At 51.6% G+C, this 23,564-nt stretch overlaps 3 protein-coding genes across 5 annotated transcripts; 1 reads left to right on the top strand and 2 right to left on the bottom strand.

Annotated features, from left to right (window-relative positions):
• Positions 1–476: 476 nt before the first annotated feature.
• MIA (MIA SH3 domain containing) lies at positions 477–1,908 on the bottom strand. The gene is given in 4 exon segments (NM_173936.2): positions 477–565; positions 885–995; positions 1,468–1,601; positions 1,698–1,908. Coding segments are annotated over 4 exon segments (393 nt in total). The 5' UTR covers positions 1,822–1,908; the 3' UTR covers positions 477–541.
• A 2,410-nt stretch (positions 1,909–4,318) lies between these two features.
• SNRPA (small nuclear ribonucleoprotein polypeptide A) lies at positions 4,319–16,446 on the bottom strand. Of its 2 annotated transcripts, none has more exons than XM_024978092.2 (7): positions 16,363–16,446; positions 14,536–14,630; positions 11,532–11,704; positions 9,092–9,271; positions 6,551–6,724; positions 6,039–6,127; positions 4,319–4,698 (listed from the first exon to the last, which is right to left on the bottom strand). In XM_024978092.2, exons 2-7 carry the CDS (start codon positions 14,606–14,608, stop codon positions 4,539–4,541), a joined length of 849 nt encoding a protein of 282 aa, XP_024833860.1. In that variant the 5' UTR covers positions 14,609–14,630; positions 16,363–16,446; the 3' UTR covers positions 4,319–4,538.
• Positions 15,512–23,564, top strand: ACTMAP (actin maturation protease). 2 transcript variants are annotated; one of them, XM_024978094.2, is made up of 6 exons: positions 15,512–16,494; positions 19,518–19,586; positions 20,099–20,223; positions 20,363–20,455; positions 21,236–21,306; positions 22,063–22,150. In XM_024978094.2, exons 1-5 carry the CDS (start codon positions 16,181–16,183, stop codon positions 21,298–21,300), a joined length of 666 nt encoding a protein of 221 aa, XP_024833862.1. In that variant the 5' UTR covers positions 15,512–16,180; the 3' UTR covers positions 21,301–21,306; positions 22,063–22,150. The 2 variants fall into 2 exon arrangements, with proteins under 2 accessions (XP_024833862.1, NP_001157497.1); NM_001164025.3 differs by lacking the exon at positions 20,363–20,455 and adding an exon at positions 20,996–21,125 and having other exon boundaries at positions 15,534–16,494; positions 22,063–23,564.

Here is a 23,564-nt window from a genome sequence, read left to right as displayed (position 1 = left end):
CAAAGAAGGGGATAAATGTAAGATTGACAGAGCCTGGAAGAGGAACTACCTTGAGTTGGGAGTACTGATCTCAAAGGCAGGAAGGATGAAAACTGGGATGGTACACACAAATTAACTTCCTACCTCCCTTTGAGGAAAGTCTTCTCAGAGAACCCAGAAAACCTCTGCTCTGTGATTTGTCTTCCTCATGGTCCCATTGGCTCATTCCCAATAGTTCAATAGTTCTCGTATTGGTCTAGAGAGGACACTATAATTCCCCAATTTGGCTGTTCAGTTATTCCATCTTCTCATTTATTTGTCTGTAATAGCTAAGCTTAGGAGCCCAACTCGACCGAGCTTGGAGCTTTCAGTCCATGAAACTCTGCCTAGTAACCACTTTTGTCACCACAGTTGGTGGGTTGATTGGCTAGATTCAGAAACCTGGGGGAAACATTTTTTTCTAGATCCCCACCACAAAGACCACAGACACCCAGTTTGCACTTGGCTGATGTATTTGCATAAAGTCGGGGAGAAACAACAGCAATGACAGCATAGACTGAGCTCACTGGCAGTAGAAATCCCATATCTGAAAAAGAGAAAGGGGAAACAGTGGGGAGAAAACCAGTGGTCACACCACAAAGGATCTAGTGGTTTTAGCAAATGCTGCAGCCTCAGGGACCAGGTCTGGCTGCACAAGTGCTATGCAAATTAGCCTGGAGCCCTCAACTCTGCAGCTCTCAAACTAGGATTTAGAAATCACTCATCTTTCAGATAAGAAAAGGCAGAGAGTCTGTTCCAGTGCACGCAGCTAGGCTGCCAGGGAGCCGAGGTTAGGAGCATCTTCGCCTGTCACTACAACCCAAAGATCCTCCTTCCAGATTCCTGCCAGCCCCCAAGATACTCACATCTGTCTTCACATCGGTTTTGGCAGGTTTCAGGGTCTGGTCTTCACGTACGATGCTACTGGGGAAATAGCCCAGACGAGCAGCTCCGTCTCCATAGTAATCTCCCTGAACCTGGGGAAGGAGTTAAAAGCCGGGGTCTGGGAACATGGCAAGCTCATTCCTGCTCAAGTCCTGTGCACACTTACTCCTCCCTGATCACTTAGCTGGCTCCATCCTTGTCAGTCCAATCTCAGCTTAAAGTCGCCTGCTGGAAAGTCCTCCCTGACCACCCCATGTGAATTATTCACCCAGTCACTTTATACTAATTCTTAAAGCAGCACACGAGTTGGTATTTTGATGGCTTGTCTCCTTCCATTAGAATAAAAGCGTCATTCTTTATCATACCTTCGGTGTCTATAGCAATTTGGCACTACAGGACATGCCCGAATAATTGCTAAAGAAAGAAAAAGAGTGGATCACAGCAGCCACCCCCTGCCGACTCTATTTCAGTTCACTCCCTCAGATTTGCCCTGTAGGTAAAAAAGTAGGGTACGCTCCCACCCCAGCTCTCTACCCTTTCCTCCTCTGTTCTCCCAAGACTCACACTGCCTCCCCAGAAGAGCCGCCCTCGGCCCTTGAGCTTGGAGAAGATATACACCACTTGGCCCTGGTGTATGGTCAAGAAACGGCAGTCAGGGGCCACGTAGTCCTGAAGGGCCACAGCCACGGAGATGGGGTCTGGAGAAGGAATATAGAAGGGAGTGAAGGCACCCCCCACACAGGCTAGCAACCCAAGCCCTCCACACACCACCCCCCCGGACCCCTAAGGCTCACGGCTGCATTCCTCATCGGCACACATCTTCCGGTCAGCCAGCTTGGGCATGGGGCGGCCCCCGGCACTAGGCCCTGGGAAGGCAGACAGCAAGACGACACCGAGAAACACCAAGGACCAAGCCATCACGGACTCTGAGCAAGACAGTGGCTAAGGCAGGAATGGGGTCTCCAGCTTCCTCCTGCCCTCCCTTGGCAGTAGCATAAGGAAACCTGTGTTCTGGGTCTGGTCCCCTCCTTAAACCAGTCCCAGATTTCACCCACACCACCTAGAGGCTGCTACCCAGGCAGAACCATTTCAAGGACAGGGTGAGAGTTGCCAGCACAAGGAAATATCCAGAGAGACCCAAGGCAGCCCAGGCCACTCCAAGTAACAAGTCACCCCCCTCAACAGAAGGGCCCAGACAGGCAGGTTAAAATATTCAATTCCATCTTTTCTGAGTTGGCTTGGACACCTAGGCCCCTCGGCTGTGTCCCCAGAGACAGAACAAGAGAAGCCAGTATGGAAAAACCACCTTGGAATTTCCTGTGCTGAGGAGCAGCAGAACAAGGCAGCCCTTTGATTGCCAAAAATAGCCCCAGCTCTCAAATACGGAGTGAATATTATATGTCGGGCCTTAGGCTAGGCGATGTCCAACCACAATCACTATTTCTTCTCAGAAACCACTTCCTGACTGTGCTAAACTACTCTCAGAGCCTCACCTTTCTCATCTGGGATACTAGTTATTTAGTAAAGAACTCACCATGCATATTTTTAATTAGCTCAAATGCATACCCTGCCTCAACTTGAAGGGGGACCGTCATAATCCCATTTTAGGTAGAAATGGAAGCACAGAAACTTAAGGAACTTGTCCAAGGTTAGTGTAAGCGGAGAGGCTTACCCATCACTACTGGGCTTGGAGCTGTCAGTTGCCCAAGGCCAGAATGAAACAGTGGCAGAGGATGTGAACTCAAGTCTCCTACCTAAAACCACACTTCAGAGATTCACTTGCCTGAAGACCCATCTCGTTCCTCAGGTATTCTCACCTCTAGCCAGCAAGTCCAAACTTTAGTTTTAGGGGAAGATGGACACACACAGGCTTGAGGTGGGGAAGGATTCCTCCTGGTCAAAGACTAGGCCTAAGCTGTCTCCACACATGCAACATCCAGCACCAAGTACCATGCGAGCATCAAAGAGCTCTATCCACGTCGCCTCCCAGAGGCTTCCCTTGATCACCCGTTACTGTTCCCCAGCTCCACCACCCCATCATGTCAGTCGTATTCCTATCAGAACTCAGCATCTGCAATTAGCTTGTCTATTTCACTCACTACTGTGTATCCTATACCACAACAGTACTTGGTGTGTATTAGGTACTTGGCAAGTTATCTGTGGAATTTACTGAGTGCTTGCTAAGTCAGGTGGGGTGCACAGCTCAGGAAGAAAATAAAGCTCAGAGTGGGGACATCAGTTGTCTATCGTGGGAGTTGGGGGGGACTGTCCAGAGACCCCATGTTCCCATGTGCTATCTGCAGTAACTTTATGTAGTGAAGATGACAATCACCCTCCCGCTTGCATCTTTCAGATCCTACAAGGAGGAAGTGTGCATGTGGTGCCATAAATCTTCAGCGTTTCCAACACTGTCGTTCCTCTTTAATGGAGAGAGCAGAGTAGGTGCAAGCTGGGGCTCAGAACCTTGACACGGGAAAAGACATCCAGGGGAATTTAACACTGTTCCTCATTGTATTTATTTTTGTGGTAATTTTCTATTTCTGGCAAGGGATCTCATTTTCCTATCTATATGGTGTGAGAAAGGGTTTTAAGCTATATACATATATTTATACACACACACACATATTTAGTCAACTTAAAAATTGTCAAGTCAGATCTGTGACAGACTGCTAAGGAAGGTCCCCCATTCAATCTCCCCTTCTTATCCAGCTTCAAGCTGGGCACGTTAACTGTCCAGCCAGAAACCACATCTTCTAGGCTCCACTGCAGCTGCGGCACTGGAGGGAGACTGATTCAGCCACCTGCCCGAAGCTCCTGGCTGTGTCTCCCGTGTGTGACCAAGTCAGCAGGGCCCTCACCGCAGCAGCAGTAGCAGGGACCTCTTCCTGAACTCCAGCTCAATGGGGGGCTGCAAAGTTGAACTCAGCATCTCCCACCCAAACTGCCATTCCTACCATCCTTTCAATGACTCCATGAATATTCATTTTCCTTCCCTTTCTTCCTGAAGTACCTAGAGTGGTTTCTGTGAGACTCCTGCTATGAGAAGGCATTTTTGTCTAGAAAAAGGTAAAGAAAAACCTCTTTCTTAACACTCTATCATGTCAGAAAATTATCACAATCAACTTGAGTCTATACAGTGAATGGTGTGCCATTAAAAGCATCATCCTTGTGCAGTATAGAACCTGCCCAACTGTACTTGGCAGCCTGGGTTTTAACTTCTTGCCATGAATTCTGATTTGAGACAAAACAGAAAGCTGCCAAAATAGTAAAAGTGACAAGTTTGGACAGTGTTCCTACACTATTCTGTATTTGCCCAAGGTTGCAATCCCCCAATGTGCTGAGCTGCTCAAACACTAAGAATATTCTGGTGTGCAGGGAAGGGAAACACGGAGGACAAGAAAATAAAAACAAATGGTTGTGAAAAAACAAACCACAAAAAAACACTTTAATTCCAGCCTAACAGCGCCAGGTGCAATGTCTGGGGACAGACTCTGGGTACAATGCTGTGTGGCAACCACTCACTCACACACGGCTCCAAGAAGGCCCCCATGGGGGACTTACCTTCAGGGGGCTGAACCAAGGGGGGAGGGGGTGGCCCCAGAACAGGGGGCCGGGACAGGCATGGGGAAAGGGTGCTACTTCTTGGCAAAGGAGATCTTCATGGCGTTGTTCTGGGTGATCTTGAAGCCCTGCAGGGCGTCTCGAGCAGCCCCTGCCTGCACCTCATTGTCAAACTCCACGAAGGCGATGTCGTGCCGCCCAGGGACCAGCCGGACCTCCTTGAACCCAGGGAACCTGAGAGAAAGGCAGAGACCTCAGGGATCCAGCCTCAGCACTCCGCTTGAACATTCAAGCATCCAGTGAGTAGGGGCCAGGAATACTGCTAAACACCCCATGATGCAGAAGATGGCCCCAATAACAAAGGATCATCCAGCCCGAAAAGCGGACAGTGCTAAGTTGAGGTGTTCAGTTGAGTCCGACTCTTTGAAACCCCATGGACTGTAGCCCACCAGGCTCCTCTGTCCATGGAGATTCTCTAGGCAAGAATTCTGAAGTGGATTGCCATGCCTTTCTCCAAGGCATGTTCCCAACCCGGGGATCAAACCTGCATCTTCTACACTGGCAGACAAGTTCAACAAGCCACCTGGGAAGCCCCAGAATAACCACTACCCTCTGCTTTTATAATCTGCTGTTTCATTTCCCTCTTCTCATTCCTTACTTCCTTCCCCATTAGGCAACAAATCCTCAGGATTACCGGGTATCCTTTTTTCCATCAGTATTCTTAGAAACTGTGCATTGTTTTGTGGACATGGTATAAAATTGAGTAGTATGATTTTTGTTTCAGTTTCTCAAAATTTCCTCTCGACCCGGGTATAAAGGGTCCTGCTCCCTCTAACTGTGAGCACCTGCACTTGACTTCGCCCTTCTCCCAGGCTGCCTCCAGCTCCTGACCACACCATGAGGAATGCCCCACCCAGCCCCTTGGGCATGTTAGAATTTCATACAGTCAGGAGCAAAGTCATCAGTGTTGTTCTTTAGTCACTAAGTCACATCCAACTCTGTGACCCGAGGCTCCACTGTCCATGGGATTTCCTAGGCAAGAATGCTGGAGTGGGTTGTCATTTCCTTTTCCAAGGGATGGAACCTGCATCTCCTGGATTAGCAGTGGATTCTTTACTGTTGAGCCACCAGAGAAATCTAGGTGAGCACTTGACTAAATAGTGGACAGTTAGACCACACAATGGCCCGCATCCACCCACATCCCCGAGGGGTTGAGCATCCCCCAACCCCACACCTGCAGTCTAAACAGGCTGACTTCTTCCAGTCTAGCCAGCATTCAGTGGCATCTCACTGCTGCTGGACTTGCACCTCGCCTTTGTCTAAGTTAGAGACTGGAAAAATGAGATCCAGAGTCATCTCCATAAGGGCAGAGGACAGTCTGCCCATCCTGGCCACTGCTGACGTCCACGCCCGGCCGCTGCAGGGCCGGCCTCAGCCTCCTCCTTCTGGCCTCCAGGCGCTGTCCCCGCCTGCACAGACTTGGGCTCCGCGAACAGAACTATGAGGCTTCTCCCTGTGGTGCCACCTCGCGGCTACCACCCTCTGGGCCCAGCCCAGCCACAGGCCCCACTTACTGGTTGAAAAGCATGGAAAGCATGAGCTCATTGGTCTCTTCCGGCAGGTTGGTAAGGAACAAGATGTGATTTGGTGGATTTTCTGAAAGCTGCAGGAGAGCAACGGGAGACCGTAAGTCTGGTCGGGGATCTATGGCCCTCCTGCCCTCCAGCCCCGCCCTGCCTGAATTCTTTCTAGTCTTTCACCTAACAGACCCGGTGCTGTTGCCTGTCCACCCTACTGTGTCCTAGACTGTAAGCCACAAGGGAGCACAGTTGCACCCATAAGTGGGTGCTCAGCAGAAGTTCAGAGTGAACCGAGGTGCAGCCCACCCCCGCTCCAGCCTCCCCTTGACCTGCTCCAGCAAACACACCAATTCCTCTGTCCCAGGGCCTGACGCCACTGCTAAATCTTCATCCTTCAACAGCACCTCCTCGGGGAGGCCTGCCCAGACCACCCAACCTAAAACAGCGCCCTGCCTGCCATTCCTGTCTCCTGACTATACCAGACCCCAGGAGGACCAGACACTTACAGGCTGGGCAGGTGGCATCTGCCCCGGCATAAGCTGTTGTGGCGGCATGGCCCCCGGTGGGAGCTGGCCAGGCGCCAGGCCTGGAGGCGGGATCATGCCCGGCGGCGGCATGTAGGGGGGCTGGCCCGGCATGTGGTGCATGATGCGGGGCGCCTGAGTCATCGGCGGCATGCCCTACGGGGAGAGGAGGGCAGGGCTGAGAGGGGCACCAGCAAGTGGGAGGAGGTGTGCTTTCAGTGTTGGGAGGAAGCAGAAAGGAGAAAAGGCTGTTACAGGAAACCCCAGGTGTGAGACACAGACAGAAAAGATCCAGACTTGGAAAAGGCAAGAAAAGCATCCAAAGAGGAATGGATGGAGCAGATCAGGCCCAAGGTCACAGGGGACATCAAATTAGAAAGACTTAAAAATAAACAGAAACTTTTTTAACATATAAAAATTGGTTAGAGGAACTCCCTAGCCGTCCAGTGGTTAGAACTTGGTGCTTCCACTGCAGGAGGAACAGGTTCAATCCCTGGTCAGGGAACTAAGATTCTACACATCACTCAGTGTGGCCCCCCGCAACCCCAAAAAAGGAAAGAACAATTAGAATGGCCTAATTTTGCTTGTAGACATATGAACAAAGTTGGGGGCCTACTGGTAAAAAAAAAAAAAAGACTAGGAGAAAAATAAAAACATTATCAACTAAAAGGGGTGGAAATAAACACACTATAAGCAGCATGCTTACTGCTTTAAAACTTTATGGGGACTTCCCTGGTCCAGTGGTTAAGAATCTGCCTTGCAATGCAGGGGACGTGCGTGTGATCTCTCGTCTGGGAACTAAGATCCCACGTGCTGCGGAGCAGCTAAGGCTGCACACCACAACTGGAAAGTCGGTGCGTCAAAACAGGAGGATCTCGCGTGCCGCAACTAAGACCCAACACAGCCAAATAAATAAACAGACTATATGGAGAAAGAAACAGGCCCAGAGAACAGACGGTGAAAGGCAGAGGTGGATGGGGATGGTCAGGGCTGATGCAAAGACGCGGGAAGGGGTGACAGCAAGGGGAAGGGAGAGAGGCTGAAGGCAAAAAGCACATGCTCCCAGGGGAGACAGGAGCTGAACCCCATGTGAAGAGTCAAAGTTGGATGGAAAGCTGGGCACAGTAAGAGCGGAGAGGGTTAAGAGTGGGGTAGCTTAACCCAGACACAGACACTGACACAAGACAACCCATCAGAAGGTTCGGAGACCAGAGTGGGTACAATTCATTCATCTTTTCGTTAGTACTTTATGCTTTCTGTATCTTGTTTAGAAAACAAGATGTTTCTACTCTTATGGCCTCACCGAGGTCATAAAGACATTTTTCTGTTTTCTTCAAGAACTTTGATTACTGAAGCTGACACATTCAAGTCTACCATTTATCTCAAATTAACTTATATGTAGCCAAGTCAGGGCTTAATTTTCTCCTCTTACAAATATCCAATTGGTCCAGTACGATTTACTAGGGGAAAAAGTCCTTTCACCACTGGAGAGCAGCGATACCTCAGTCATATACAGAGCGACCACATACACACATGCATGTTTCTGGACTCTACTCTGTCCCACTGGTCCATCTTCCCATCCTCAGGCCAACACCATACCATTCCTGAACAACAGGCCCCAGCTTTGCCATCACAGACATTTGCAGACAGCCTGTCTGTCCCCACAAATCCCTCTCGGGATTCTGACTGGAACAGAGCTGACTCTTTAAACCAGTTTGGAGAGAAATGACATCTTAATAGCACTGCTGCTGCTGCTGCTGCTGCTAAGTCGCTTCAGTCGTGTCCGACTCTGTGCGACCCCAGAGATGGCAGCCCACCAGGCTCCCCCGTCCCTGGGATTCTCCAGGCAAGAACACTGGAGTGGGTGGCCATTTCCTTCTCCAATGCATGAAAAGTGAAAAGTGAAAGTGAAGTCGCTCAGTCATGTCTGACTCTTCGTGACCCCATGGACTGCAGCCTACCAGGCTCCTCCGTCCATGGGATTTTCTAGGCAAGAGTACTAAGTCTCCAAATTTCTCTCAGCCATGTTCTATCACTTCAGTGGGCGGCCTTGCACACTTTCCTTGGAGGTGTTTTTCAATTTGAAGTATCCTTGTTTGTTGCTAATGTACAGAAATAAAACTGACTTTTCCATATTGATCTGGTGACCTTGTTAAATGAAATTCTTTTCAATCCTAATAGCTGGTTAGTGGTTTCCTCTGGATTTGCTACACAAACACTGACTTTAGAAGACACAGCAAAATCAAGGTCAAGGAGAGAAAAAACAAAAAGACTGAGACACACAGAAAAAGATCCTGAAAAACTGGCAGAGCGGCATAGACATCAGACGTTTCCAAGTGGGGGCACCATCACTCATATGCTCACCCCCTACAGACAGGCACACAAGCTCCACAAGAAAAATGGAAGTGCGGGGAATGCCTGGATCTCCAAGGGGATACCTCTCCCTACCGCACCCCCGCACCAGCCCACGAGGCTGAGGAAGACCTGGTGGGGAGGGGGCTGTGTCTGTGGGCCCTGGCTTACCGGGACAGGCCCTTGCACGGTGCCCACCACAGGGGCAGCCGCCCCTCCCTGCACGGCTTTTTTGGCAGCTGGAGTCTCCTGGCTCTTGGGCTTCCTCTTCTCCCGCTTGCGGTCCCGCTCCACGAAGGTGCCCTTCATCTTGGCAATGATATCCGAGTCGGTCTTGGCATATTGGATGCGCTGCCCAACAGAGAGTAGAGGGTGAAGGAGACTGGACTTAGGAGCCAAAATCAGACCTGGCCTGGAGCTTGGTGAGAAACATCATAGAAATCCCTTGGCCTCAATGTCCCCATCTGTCAAATGGGTACTGAGGTATTTCCCACTTCAAAGGACGACCAGGAGGACCAGGAGCTAAAACATGCTCTAGACAGTGCCTGGCGTGCAGCAAGCTCTCAGGAATGGATGCTGGGATTCTGATAGGAAGATGGGACAGCCCCAAGCATCGCTCAGGGTACAAGGAAACAAGGCCAGGACAGGAGCACTATACTGGAGAGTTTCCATCACACACGAGACCGAGTCTCCAAACTAAATCTCAGTCAGTGGTTTACAGAGCACCCAAATTTGCTCCGAGGATTCAGCAATGAGCCAATCACACAAAAGCCCCGCCCTCTTGGCATTAGTTCGCTGGGGAAGATATGACAGAGATCTAAAAGTGAACCAACAGGGGAAGGGAAAGTGAGGAGTTGAGAAGAACTGAAATTTTCAGAGTGCAGCCAGAAAGACCTCAGGGAGAGAATGCTGGCGTAAAGACAGGGAGGGAGGGAGGAATGCAGGCATCTAGGGAAAAAAGCGTTCTAGCAAAGGAAGAGCCAGAAGAGCTAGCGTAAGGGGTGTGTTCAAGGAACAGCAGGGAGGCCTACGTGGATGAGGAGGGAGGCGACATCACAGAGCCAACAGGGGGCCTTGGGACTTTGTCTTTTCCTGAGCAAGCTGGGAGTCAAAGAGTGTTATAAGCAGGGGGATGACGAGCTCTCACTTGTGACTCCCAAGGAGCGCTGTGACCATGGGATAGAGAGAGGCCTGGGAGGAACAGGAGGTCAAAACAGGGAGAAGGGTCGCGGCTGGGACTAGGCGGGTACCAGGGGAGGAGTGGGAAGAATCAATGGAGGGTTTTTTGGAGTTTTTGTGTGTGTGTGTGTGTTTTTTTTTTAATTTTATGTTTTCAGTGGAGGTTTTCCAGGTAGAGTTGACAGGATTCCCTGATAGAGCTCACAGTGGCTCAGCGCTTTCTACAGTTCAAGCAGTGATGTTAAAGAAAAGCAGGGGAGGAAGGTCCACATAAAATGATTTATGATTTTTAGTCCTCAAAAGGGAATTTCCAGCTACTCCAGAAAAGCAATGGAAGACGTGGCAACTGTGGGCTCACACACCCACAACAGGACACAACAGGCAGGAGTCAGAGAACAGCCCCCTCTGGAAGGAGGTAAGGGCACCAGGCCACCCCTGTGCCCCTGGGGCCAATGTCTTCCACGTGAAGAGACCTGCCTGGGACCTGCGGGCACTGACACTTGCTGTCACCACCCTACTGGTTCAGGGAGGCATATTCCAATCAGGTGAAACTCGAAGAACTGACAGGGAAAGAGAACTGATTGATATGGCAGGAATTCTGGATCAGCGCAGGGACTCTGAACAACAGAACCCCTGTCTGTTCAAGGCCTACTGAACGTCTGTAACCCAGTTCCTCCCATCCCATGGCCCCATGTAACCACGATTTATACATCAGCACCTGGTACCCAGTGATAGCCATCACTGTAACCCCTGACCCTAGATGAACTCTCCCCTTATCCCAGACCTGGGACCCTGACCCAGCCTCACCATCACAACCGAACCCCATCTCCCACAACTGAATCCATCCTCCCCAACAGCCACAGGCATCTCCCTAATCCTTCCATGGTTTGCCGGCAACCTTGGAGTCAAGTCCACCTTCAGGATCAGCTCCTTAGCCTGACTTCTGACAACTCTCCAGGCCATGCCCACCCCACCATCTCCCACCCTTCACTTCTGCCGAATGAACTTGACTCACTTCCCCAGTTACACAGGTTCCTGGTTATCTCCCATTCTTAGTTTATTTGTCTTTCTCAGCTACTCTTCTCCAACTCTTATTCATCCAGAAAGGCTCCCTCGCAAACTCCCAGACTGGGTGAGAGTAGGCTCCCTGAGTTCTGTGCATTCACCTGTCCCAGCCCTGACCCCTCGGGTCGTCGCCACCTGGAGACAGGCGTCTCTCTCCAGCGGCACTGTGGGTCTACGAGGGCAGAGCTGGGACTTCCCGTGACTGCTGTGTCTCCACTGCCCCAGTACAGTGAACAGTGGATACGGAGGACCAACGGAGGAACTCCCATCCCTAAGGCTCTGGACTACAGGGGACAGTAGTCCAGACCCATCCAGCCTGCAACACGTGGCGCGGGCACACACCATAGCCTCCACACCCGGTGCTCACCATGGGCTTGTCGTAGAAGGGGAAGCCCTGCATGGAACGCAGCGCGTTGGTGGCACTGCTGACCTCCTTGAAGATGACAAAGGCCTGGCCCCTCATCTTCAGGCTTCGTGACACCAGGATATCCAGGATCTGGCCAAACTGGGAGAAGATGGCATACAGGGACTTCTTCAGCTCTGCAGTAGGGAGAGAAAAGACCCAGGGGTGACTGCAGGCCGGGGCATCACATCCTGGCACTGGAGCTCCGCTTTTCAGAGGAAATGCAGCCCAGAAGGGAAACCATCAGCCCACTGACAGAGTACTGAGCAATACCATCAGCAGTCTAGAACCACTCAGGTGGTCGTGTGCGTTGACTCTGTAGTAGGTCAACAGTCACAATACCTACCCCACAAGGTTGCTGCAGGGGAACACGAGTCACACATACAGAGGGCACATAGTAAATGCTCGATAAATGCAAGGACTTTCCCTCAATGTCTCCAGCACCTTGACACAAGCCCCTCTGATCTGGCCCTGGTGACTTCTCCCACCTCATCTCTCCCCATGCCCCATCTTCACTCCTATGGCTCTAGCCACACTGGCCTCCCAGCCCTTTCTCAGGCTCATCTCAGCAACCTTGCCTCAGGACCTTTCCACTGACTGATCCCTCTACTAGGAGCAACTTTCTCCTGATCTGTACATGGCTGCATCCTTCCAGTCACCCAGGACTCAGCAGAGATGTTACCTCCGAGGCCTTCCCTGACCACCCTGGTGGGATAAGAGCCCCCTCATGTCACTCCCCCAACGGTGAGAACCTGCTTTTCTTTCATGGCATTTCCTACTTCCTGACATCATGTTTGTTTCCTTTTTGCTTGGTTAAGTCTATCCTATTTGTTTATCACATATCCCCACAGGGAACTCCCTAGTGGTCCAGTGGTTAGAACTCTGTGCTCTTATTGACAAGGGTCCAGTTTCAATCCCTGGTCAGGGAACTAAAATCCCATAAACCCCTTGGTGTGAGCCCAAAAAAAAAAACCCTAATGAACAGTACAGTTGCCAGCACACAAATCTCCAAATACATTTGCCTGAATAAACACAGCATTAAATGATTTCTGGGAATAACTTCACTGAATTTTTACCTCTACTCCATGAGTTAGCAATTATAACTGCCCCAATTTTATTAATGTGGACAGAGGCTCTCAGAGGATCTGTCACTGGCCCAGGACCCAAGTCCATCTGAACCCAGGACTACCAAACCTCCCTAGCAAATGGACAGCCAGGAAAGGGTACCAGTCTTATGCAAAGAAGGTGCCTGAGCTTAAGATACCCGGTCGAAGAGACAGTAGGAAAGAAAAGGGGGATCGGGTAAAGAGGGAAGCAAATAGCCAAAAATTCTGATGGCATTTCTGAGATTTATCTCCACCTGCCATCCCCATGGCCTGAACGCCAAGTGTGGGCCTGAGTCATTCCCCTGGGTGCTGGGCCTCTCCCCAGTCTCCTGTCTTGCCCACCAAGTTCACCCTTCACAGCTGGAAAGATCTTTCACAATTAACTGCAACCCTTGCCTGGCTCCCCAAAGTCCTCAGGATGAAGTAAAACACCCCACCCAGCCCTCAAGGCATCAGGAGCCAGAGTGCACTGCTTGCCTGAAATGTTCTCCATGAATCACCAGCCTCTAAGTCTCAGGCACCCAAAACTGCAGTACATGTGGTTCCCAGAGTGCCCTGGGCTCTCTTTTGCCCCTGGACACTTGCACATGCTGGTCCAGGTTAGTCACTCGTCTCCCTCATTGTAACACAGATGCTGCTTCCTCTACCTGGTAGGCTTTCCCAAAATGTCTCCTGTTCTATGAACCTGAATACCTCTTTCCAAGTGCCCAATCCCAGCCTTGACTACTATGCCTCAACTTCCCCAATTATGGCCATGGCTACTCTGGGCTATCACTGTCTGGGAGCAGATCTGACTGTGGTTCCATGAAGTCAGGACCAGGACTGTCTCAGTCACCACTGTGTCCGCAGCTCCACAGAGAACTGGCCCGGCACAATGCTCTAACAGTATATGAGGGATTTACATGGCTTGTATATTGTCTTCAATAGCAACTTTATCGGTAACCTAAACTTAATGCCAGCAAGCTCCTTCAGTTCTCCTAACAATTTTCTTGAGGAGCTAATAAGAGCTAACACTTATATCCAACCCTTACTAACGGCTAGGCAGCATTAAAAAAAAAAAGCATGGAAGTTTAGCTCATATATTCCCCATAACATCTGCGCACAGATTTTGCCCAGCTTTCCTATATACATAAAAACATGAAGTTCAATAAAAAGTGATAACTTGCTCAAGAAAAAAGAAAAGTATGTCATATCTAGAATCGAGTTCTTAATCAGAATTCCATATAGTGGTTTCAAGCACGTTTCCCTGCTGTATGCCTTGGGCAAATCACATCCCTCTGGAGTCTCAGTTTCTAATCTGAGAAATGGGAACAATAGGTCCTTCCTGCAGGGTTGCTGTGAAAGTTAAATGTAACCATTATTTATACATCAGCACCTGGTACCCAGTGTTACCCACCACCATGGTTCATTTCACTTTATTTTGAAATGAAACGTTTTCACTGTGGGTTAATAACCTGAGGGCATGACAGTGACCAACAGTTGCAGTTCTTAGGCAGTTCTCACCCTCCTGGAGCTCAAAGGCCAGGAAAGAGAGAGTCCCCTGACAGCCAGATCAGGACTTGACTGGGGAGGTTCAGGGTTTTAGGAAGTCAGAGGCAGGCACGTGGGTGGAAAAGGGAAGGGGGAGGCATCCTGGAGGAGGGGGCTCCTGAAGCTGAAACCTTGAAAGACGAGCAAGTTACCAGGATAACGAGGAAAATGTAAGAGAAAATGAGGAAATATCAAAGGCACTGCCTCTGCAAAGACCGAACTTAAAAGAGTTTGGCTGGAGAAGGCTGAGGAAGAGACACGGATGCTGGGGACAGAAGAGGGGGCAGGCTCGTGCGGGATAGCCTGGTGTCCGGACTATCCCGAAAACTCACCATCCTTCTTGATCTTCTCATTGAGATTGTTGATATAAATAGTGTGGTTGGGGCGGGTCTCGGGAACTGCCATTGACAAAGTTGCTGAGGTAGGGCTGAAAGAATGAAAAAGTCCCACTCAGTCCTGGGTTTCTGAAAATCCTTTTGTCCTAACGCGGGCTGCTAAAGGATCTTCCTTCCAAGAGAAAGTCAAGTAAGGTAAAGACGAGGGAAGAGGGAAGCACGGCTCGGAAAACAAAGCAAACGCAGCACACAGATTCTCCTCCCCGCGTGGTGAGGGAAATCTCGTGAGGTTTACTACGAGTCCCAGGATGCTCTACTCGACTTAGTAGGCGGAGCGGCCTAGGTAGCGATTCCCACTGGCCCACGCGCTCAAAGGCCGGCCCAAGAGAAATGGCCCGGATGTAAGAGCCAGTTAAGGCAAGCGGGACGACTTTGCCGAAACCTGGCCTCGCGCAGAAAAAAAATAGTTCCCACTACACGAAGCGCAGGAAAGCCCGGGCGTCACGCGCTCCGCCGCCAGGCGCCTACGGCCGCTTGTGTCCAAGAATACTCACCGAAACAGACTCAGCTCCCGCAAGCAGTGCCTGCTACGCTGCTGAGTGCCGACCACAAAACTTCCTCCTCTGGACCCGCCTTTGTCTATCTACAAGCCAACCCCTGCGCGGAAACTTGGTAGCTTGGCCAATCAGAGTAAGGCTAGCTCCCGGACCCAGATTTTGCCAATAAAAACGGCAATTGGGTTCCCGCCTCAGCAGAAAAACTCCGCCCAACCCCTGCAAACCCTTTTGCGGCGCACGCGACTACGGACCAATCCGTGAAGGCCGCGCCCCCTCACGCGCCTCTTGCCAATCGGGACTCGGTTCTTGCGGCAGTCTCTTCCAAGGCCTTTCTTTCACAGCCCCGCTCTGTCACGTGATCGTTAAAGGGGCGGGCTTGAGTTGCTAATCTTACCGCGGGATTTGGGAAAGGCTTTACGCTGCGGCAGCCATTTTGCGGGAAGGGTAGGCGAGTCTTATTGCCCGACCCTGTTACCCCAGCCGTATGGGGGCTCCCAACGACCTCCAATCTGTGATCCTTCTCCACCCCACAAGACTTCCTGTTGCGCCCCGATTTCAGGACTTTCTCCACAACTAGGCTATTTTCCCTGCCAAGTGTCCTTTTGACCTCTGGCTCAAAGGTCAGCTCTAAGGTTCCAAACTCGGGTCAGAGATGCGAGGGGGTGGGATCTATTCTAAATTCTCCCAGTTTTTAGCCCAGGGGTCCTAAATCCCACGCTTTAGGTGCCTTGCCCCAGGCCTGGGCTTTCGTGTCCCATAATTTCCCAAGTTTCTAAACTAGCCCAGGATAAGAAGTTAACTCCTAAGCCTCACACCTTGAGCTCTGCATCCCAACTCTACCACAGATCTGTTTGCACATTAAAGGACCCCTTAGCCCTCAGATTCCTTGTCATTTGCGTCAGCTTCAATCCCTGCTCCCAAGGTTCCAGATTTTAGCCCTGTTTTTTTTACAATCCCAACTTCAGCTCCCAGATCAGGAATTCAGCTCTAAGACCGCCAGACTCTCCATCCCTGTGACCATATTTTGGAGGATCTGTCCCCTCTCTCCAATTCTCGATCTTTCAGCCTAAGTCACAGACCCCAAAATGATTTCTCCATGTTCTCCTCCTTTAGAGCCACCAGTTCCTCCTCCCGAAACCCCTGCATCCCAGGCCCTTAGTATTCCACTTCCTCCCCTTCCCCTAAACCTCCCCGAATTAGCTTTTCCACCCTCGAGTTTCCAGGCCTCTGTTCCCCCACCACCCCCACTGCCGCCGCCGCCCCGTACCACCGGGTTTGCTCCCCCTCATGTCTTCGGCCTAGAGAAGAGTCAGCTCCTGAAGGAGGCCTTGGAGAGGGCCGGCCCAGCCCCCGGCAGCAGAGAGGACGTGAAGAGGCTCCTGAAGCTGCACAAGGACCGGTAGGGTCCCATGGCCCATCCCTCCCACCCGTGGTCTCACCCAACCACCTCTCCCCACATCACTTCAGTCATCTCTTGGGGTTTCCCATTTTCTTAAGGGCAAACAGTCTGCTTCAGCTCCCTATTTGGACGCTTTCAGTGGCTGTGTGCCTTCAGCAATGTAGAAAGCTCCTGCTCCTTGAGAGCACCTCATCCAGTGGGAGAAACAGATGCTCCCTCCACCAGACAGTGACAGTCCAGAGAGGTCAGAGCCATCTGGAAGGAGTCTAGAGGGAGTTGGTGCCCCAGGAGTGGGGGGTCTCAGGGGCTTGTCTAGAGGAGGGAACCCCTGAGTGCTGTCGAGCAAGTTTCTTGATGAGAAGAGAAAATAGCTTGTGCCTGGGCCCAAAAGTGAAATGAAGAGATGTTCTTTTCAGGGACCTGCAAATACTTGACAGAGAAGTGGCAAATGTGGCCACTCATTTCCCAGGTGGCCAGGAGCCTGACACAGGGCATGGCGGGGTGGGGGGGATGCGGGGGCCTGTGAAGGAAGGTGGACTGTCCTGAGGGCTCTGGGGAGCTGTGGAATGGCTTTGTGCCCTTCCAGGGAGGGAGGGAGGCTGCCTTCCAGGAGTGGAGATGGTAAGACTGGAGGCTAGGGGCCCAGAAGGAAGCTGGAGCACCCAGAGACCCAGGCAGGAAGGAAGGGGCCTAGACATGGGCTGGGAGTGAAGGGAAAAGGGAGAAGTGACCTGCCCCTGTCCGGAAGAAATTTCCAGTTCTCTAGACAAGTTTATAATCAGCCCTAAAGGCCCCAAGTATAGTAAGACAAATTGTTTTGTTTTTTGTTTCTGCTGCACTGTGTGGCGTGTGGAATATTAGTTCCCCAACCAGGAATAGAACCCACATCACCAGCAATGGACCCACAGAGCCTAACCACTGGACTGCTGGGGAATTCCCCCATAGTGAGGCAAATTTAATGCAAGTAACAACCACCCATTATCTACATATGCCAGGTGCCGTTCTAAGTGTTTTTTTACTTATTAATTTAACCTCAGCAATTCCATGAGGCAGGAACTATTTATTTTTTTTAATTGAAGTATAGTTGATTTATGTGAAGTCGCTCAGTCGTGTCCGACTCTTTGCGATCCCATGGACTGTTGTCTACCAGGCTTCTCTGTCCATGGGATTTTCCAGGCAAGAGTACTGGAGTGGGTTGCCATTTCCTTCTCCAAGTTGATTTATAATGTCATGTTATTTTCAGGTGTACGGCACAGTGATTCAGATACACATATACACACATACATATATGTATGTACGTATATGCACGCACGCATGCATGCTAAGTCACTTCAGTCATGTGCAACTCTTTGTGACCCCATGGACTGTAGCCCGCCAGGCTCCTCTGTCCATGGGGATTCTCCAGGCAGGAATACTGGAGTGGGTTGCCATGCCCTCCTCCAGATACAAAATAGCATATCTATGTTAAACTCAACCTTTTAATTTCTCTCTCCCCGCTCAGGGCAGGAACTATTGTTACCCCATTTTTCAGATGAGGAAGCTGAGATTCACATTGGTTAAGTCACTTGGCCACAGTGCTTAGAAGAGGAAGGGCATGGCAATGGGGCACCCTACTTTTTGCGGGGGGGGGTGGTGGCACCCTGCTTTTAACCAATGTGCTGTGATATCTCCTCTCATCAGGAGGGTGCCTCCCAGCCTTCCCCTTTCATTGGCTTTGGGATAGAGATAGAAGCACACTGCCTGGCACCTCCTGAGCCCTGGTGGAGAGGGGGGAAGGATTGGAATCACCAAAATATTCTTGAGTGGCCTCCCCTAGGAAGGGGCTGGGCCTGACTCTTATCAGTGATCTCTTAGGCCTGGAGCTGTCACCTGGTTTTGCTCAAGGCTGAGTGAAGGGATTTCCATCCTAACTGCGTGAAAAACAGGCTTGAGAGGGAAAAACATGGAGAGTTTCGGCACTGATGAAATTAAATTCATGTTTTATGGCAAGACGGGAAAAATTTCTTTTTCTTGATGTGGATCATTTTTAAAGTCTTTATTGAATTTGTTACAGTATTGCTTCTGTTGTTTATGTTCTGGTTTTTTGATTGTTGAGGCTTGTGGGATCTTAGTTCCCCGACCAGGGATCAAACCTGCATCTCCTGCTTTGGAAGGCAAAGTCTTAACCACTGGACCAACAGGGAAGTCCCAGCAAGATAAAATAAATGTAAATTGTTTCTTTGCCCATTTGGGCCTCCTCCCTCCCATTTAGTGTGCATTTACCAGACCTCCTTACAGAGTAATATTCCTTCTTAATCTTGTTAAGGGGTCAAAATGACCCATGTCCCACAACTTGCTTTGTACTTGTAGATCTGGATTGAGTAAATGGTCAATAATATTTTGACAACCCTTTGTCTCAAAAACTTAACATATGACTGTGTTTTGACATCTGATGGGTAGAGAAGTCTTCAGAGCATTCTGCAAGACTATCTCCCAGGTTATAATCCTCAAGTTGGCTCCAATAAAATTTTCCCTTTCTTCCTTTCGTTAATTTTTTCATCCATGGTGTAGAGCATGCATGCATGCTCAGTTGCTAAGTCACGTCCAGTTCTTTGCAACTGTAGCCCACCAGGCTCCTCTCTCCATGGGATTCTCCAGGCAAGAATACTGGAGTGGATTCCCATTCCCTTTTCCAGGGGATCTTCTCAACTGAGGGATTAAACCTGAGTCTGCTGCATTGACAGGCTGGTTCTTTACCAGAGCCACTAGGGCTCAACATGATATAGAGACACCCCTTCTAATAAATTCCTCTGACTCCTAGTTGCATAGCTTTTGCACATCTGCTCTTTGCCCCTTCAGTGGCTGAGAAAAAGCAGGGAGTAGCAGGCAGAAGAATGATTCCCATTGAACAGACGAGAAAACAGAGGTGGGGAAGGGAAGTGTCTCATCAGGGATGAAGGCAGTCTGACCCAGCCAAGAGCAGCCCTTGAGGGTGAGACCCTAGGAACTGGTTCCCTCATGACCTGAATGCGCCTCTGATTCAGTTTCAGAAGTGACCTGCAGTGGATCCTCTTCTGTGCTGACCTGCCCTCCCTCATCCAAGAAGGCCCTCAGTACGTACCCTGATTCGGGACCCCAGCCCCTTGGCTGGCTGTGCCCTCAAGCCTTTGCCCTCACCAGCCTCTGTGAGGATTGACCGGGAAGTGTGGGAAGAGTGGGTTCATCCCAGGCAGCCTAGGGGGAAGGAGGAGGGGAAGGAGAAGGGGAACTTACCCAGGTCAGGGTCCTGGGAGCATGCGCAGTAAACAGTTGAAACAAACAAGCAAGTGAACAAATCTGGTCCATTATCTCTGACGCCCCCTTGGCACCTGCTCCTCCTGGAATCCCAGATGACATGTCTGCCTAACCTCCCACCCACTCACCCCACCCCAGCCCTCCAGCCTTGGGTTCAGGCCTTGGCCATCCCCTCTCCTAGGAGGGGGAAGTCAGGTCTCTCCAGTCGTCCTGGGAGACAAGGGAATTCCCCCAGAGCAGCAAACTGTTCCCTACACTCCAGCTTCCAGGGCAGAGGGGGCCAGGAAAGACTCGAATTAGAGGTTGGGGGGCTGGGCCTGTCTCTCCCCAGGTGTGGGCTGGTGGCCTTGTGGATGGCAGGCACCCTCCTGGCGCCCCCCGGCGGCACCCCCTTGGAGAGACTTGTGCAGGTGGCCATGGAGAGAGGATACACAGCCCAGGGGGAGATGTTCTCAGGTAGGTTGGGTGTGGAAGGGTGTCACCCAGATGTCCTGCAGGAGAGGACTGGAGAGCTTGGCTGGGATACATCAGGCACATGGGGGACTTTGTTCCATTCTTCGCACCCTTCTCCTTCCCCTGCCCCACCCCACCAAAGAGCAGAGTGTTATGAGGTGGACTCTGGAACCAGGCCACCTGGGTTCCCAGCCCAGCTCTGCCGCTTCCTGCTGCGTCACCATAGACAAGCAACGTATCCTCTGTGCCTCACTTTTTTTTTTTTTTTTTTTTTTAAATTTTTTTTGCAGTAGAGTTGCTTCACAATGTTGTGTCAGTTTCTGCTGGACAGCAGGATCAGTCAGCCATACACATAGATGTATGTCCTCTCTTTAGGACTCCCTTGTCATTCAGGTCACCACAGTGCATTGAGTTCCCTGTTCTGTACAGTAGATTCTCATTAGTTGTCTATTTCATACATGGTATCAATAGTACATAGGTGTCAGTTGCAGTCTCCCAGTTCCTCCCACCCTGCCCCCTTGGTATCCATACATTTATTCTCTGCGTCTGTGCGTCAGTGTCTCTGTTTTGCCAATAGGATCATGTGTACCAGTTTTCTAAATTCCACACACATGCATTAACACAGGATCTGTGTCTTTCTCTGTGGCTCATTTTCCACGTTTACACGAAGAGATGATGGTCACGGTGAGGGTTACAGGCACTGATTCCTAAAAGCCTTTTTCCTGGTGCCTGGTGCACAGTGATTGCTCCTCATGTGTCTGCTCTGTCCCTGCAGTGGCCGACATGGGCAGGCTGGCCCAGGAGGCACTGGGCTGCCAGGCAGAGGTGCTCTGCGGCGGCCTGGGCGGTCCCAACAGAGACCACGTCCTGCAGCACATTGTCGCTGGACACCCCCTCCTTATCCCGTATCCCAGGGTCAGGGAGGGAGCCGGGCTGGGATAGGGGGAGTTGGGGCAGGGGGTATGTGTGTGTGTCCTGGGGCCGCCCCACAGCATTGGCCTTGACTGCAGTGCAGCTACGACGAGGACTTCAACCACGAACCATGTCAGAGGAGGGGCCACAAGGCCCACTGGGCTGTGAGTGCAGGTGGGTTCCCCCTCCCCTGCCCTGGACCCTCACTGTGGGCCTCCCTGATCCCCAGTCTCCCCTCCTCACATGCTCACCCTCGTGCCAGCCCCTCCACACTACTCAAGGCAGGAGCCAGGGTTGGACCACCTTTGTCCCTACAGGGTAGTTAGCAGGGTCCTGGCCAGCAGCAGGTACTTCAGCATCTGTCAATCAGGGTTTTTCCCAAACAAGAAACTCAGAGCACAGAGGAGGATCAAACTGGGCTGCAAACCTGGTCCAGACACTCCCAGGCTCTGTGACTCTGGACCTCCAGGTCCGCATTTGGAAATCAGGATGAACAGTCCCAGAGCAGAGGGCTGTTTGAATGTTCAAACTCTTTAAATGGTGCCTGGTAGGTTCCATGTCTCAGTGTTAGCTATAGTCAGCACCTTCGTCTTTCCACCTGCCTGATAGAAAGCAGCGCGCTGGTGTGCACACCTCTGAGCACGGCTCTCCTAGACAGCTCGCAACAACTAGGTGATGATGTCTGCTCTGTTTGGTGCTGCCTTGGCCACCTCCCTGTGCTGACAGGCTGTCGGAGGCAGGACTTAAAATGCCTGCAGTTCTGGAGCCCAGCCCCATGGGTTCAAATCCAAGCCCAGCTGTGCCCACGCTGTGTACAGTGCAGGGATCATGGCAGCGCCCACCCTGGAGGGCAGTGGAGGGGGACTCTGGGAGCCCCAGCCCCTTGTCAGGGCTCAGCTCCTACTCACAGCCGCCCCCTCTTCCCCACAGGGGTCCTGCTGGGTGTGCAGCATGTGCCCAGCCTTGGCTACTCGGAGGATCCCGAGCTGCCAGGCCTGTTCCACCCAGTCCCCGGCACACCCCACCAGCCACCATCCCTGCCGGAAGAAGGCTCCCCAGGGGCTGTCTACCTCCTCGCCAAGCAGGGCAAGAGTTGGCACCACCAGCTGTGGGACTATGACCAAGTCCGGGACAGCAACCTGCAGCTGACGGACTTCTCGCCCTCTCGGGCTGCGGATGGCCGGGAGTACGTGGTGCCTGCCGGCGGGGTGCGGGCCGGCCTCTGTGGCCAGGCCCTGCTCCTCCGACCACAGGACTCCAGCCACTAGGCTGCTGCGGCCCCAGCTCAGCTGTGTCACCAGCCACAGAGTGCCCTGGCTTCTCTCTCTGAGTGACAGCCTGAGGGGTTGGACTGGACCTCCAACCAGAGATCCTTCATGCAAGGTCCCCCCCACATCCATCCTGGGCATCACCCCAACTCCCCCAAGCCCACCTCCCAGAATTGAGCACCTACTCTGGGCTGGGGTTATAGCCAGGAGCCACACAGACCAGCTGCCTCTGCAGGGGAGAGACTGACAACCGCTGAGACCCCAGGGCTTGTCCCCCCCGCCCCATCAGTGCTGCATCCACCCATTTCTGGCTGCCGACCACCCTCTCCTTGTACCCCTGACAGTGTCTTCATGTCAAGCCGGAGAAGCCTTTTAAAACACGAACCATGGACTTCCTGGCGATCCACTGGTCAAGACTCCGTGCAGGGGGCACGGGTTCTGATCCCTGGTTGGGAGCTAAGATCCTGCATGCCACATGGTGTGGCCAAAAACAAAACCCAAACACAAACCACATTTCACCACTGCCCTCTGGAGAAGCTTCCAGAACCTCCTGTATGCTCCTTGTGCAGCATCCTCCTGGCTCACCCCAGTCTCCCTCACCCCAGGTTCTTTCTCCTCATACTTTCTGCCACCAGTGGGGTCTCAGGTGCCTGGGGTGTCCTGTGCCTGCACCCGGCCCTCCATTAAAACTCCTGAATCCACAGTCCTGACTCTTATCACTTCCTCAGGGAAGAGGCCCTCAGGCTCAGCACCTCCCTCACCTGTCTTCTCTCCTGGTCTAAAAGGCAAAATCTCCCACTGCTAATTATTTGTGCCAACCCCTTCACAACCCCCTTAACTCATCAAGTCCTCCAACCCTCTAAGGAGGGTACTAGATCCTCCCAGTTTGAGGGAGAACAGGCTGGAGAAGTACCGTCACTGGCCTGAGGTCACAGGGCTGGCCAGTGGCAGGGCCAGATTCAAGCCAGGCACACAGCACCTAGACAGATGGGGTCGGGGGGGGCCAGGCACAAGAAGAGCAACTCAGTGAAGCCAATGAACCACCAGCTCTGAGCCCACTTCTACCCCAGACCTGTCGTCATCCCCTCACCTCATGCAGCGCTAATGCTCAAATTATGAGCTTTGAGCCCATAAGCTCCAGATGTAAAAAAAAAAAAGACTCCA

Source organism: Bos taurus, chromosome 18 (assembly GCF_002263795.3).
Source record: "Bos taurus isolate L1 Dominette 01449 registration number 42190680 breed Hereford chromosome 18, ARS-UCD2.0, whole genome shotgun sequence".
NCBI lineage: Eukaryota > Metazoa > Chordata > Mammalia > Artiodactyla > Bovidae > Bos > Bos taurus.
This window is presented reverse-complemented; position numbering and strand designations above follow the sequence as displayed.

Coding starts and splice junctions, on each gene's coding strand:
- SNRPA (XM_024978092.2), bottom strand. CDS start 14,608: ATGGCAGTTCCCGAGACCCGCCCCAACCACACTATTTATATCAACAAT. Junction 11,705..14,535: donor TGAGAAGATCAAGAAGGATG/GTGAGTTTTCGG, acceptor TCCCTACTGCAG/AGCTGAAGAAGTCCCTGTAT. Junction 6,725..9,091: donor CCGTGCAAGGGCCTGTCCCG/GTAAGCCAGGGC, acceptor CTCTCCCCGTAG/GGCATGCCGCCGATGACTCA.
- ACTMAP (NM_001164025.3), top strand. CDS start 16,181: ATGATTTCTCCATGTTCTCCTCCTTTAGAGCCACCAGTTCCTCCTCCC. Junction 19,587..20,098: donor CTCATCCAAGAAGGCCCTCA/GTACGTACCCTG, acceptor GTCTCTCCCCAG/GTGTGGGCTGGTGGCCTTGT. Junction 21,307..22,062: donor CCACTGGGCTGTGAGTGCAG/GTGGGTTCCCCC, acceptor TCTTCCCCACAG/GGGTCCTGCTGGGTGTGCAG.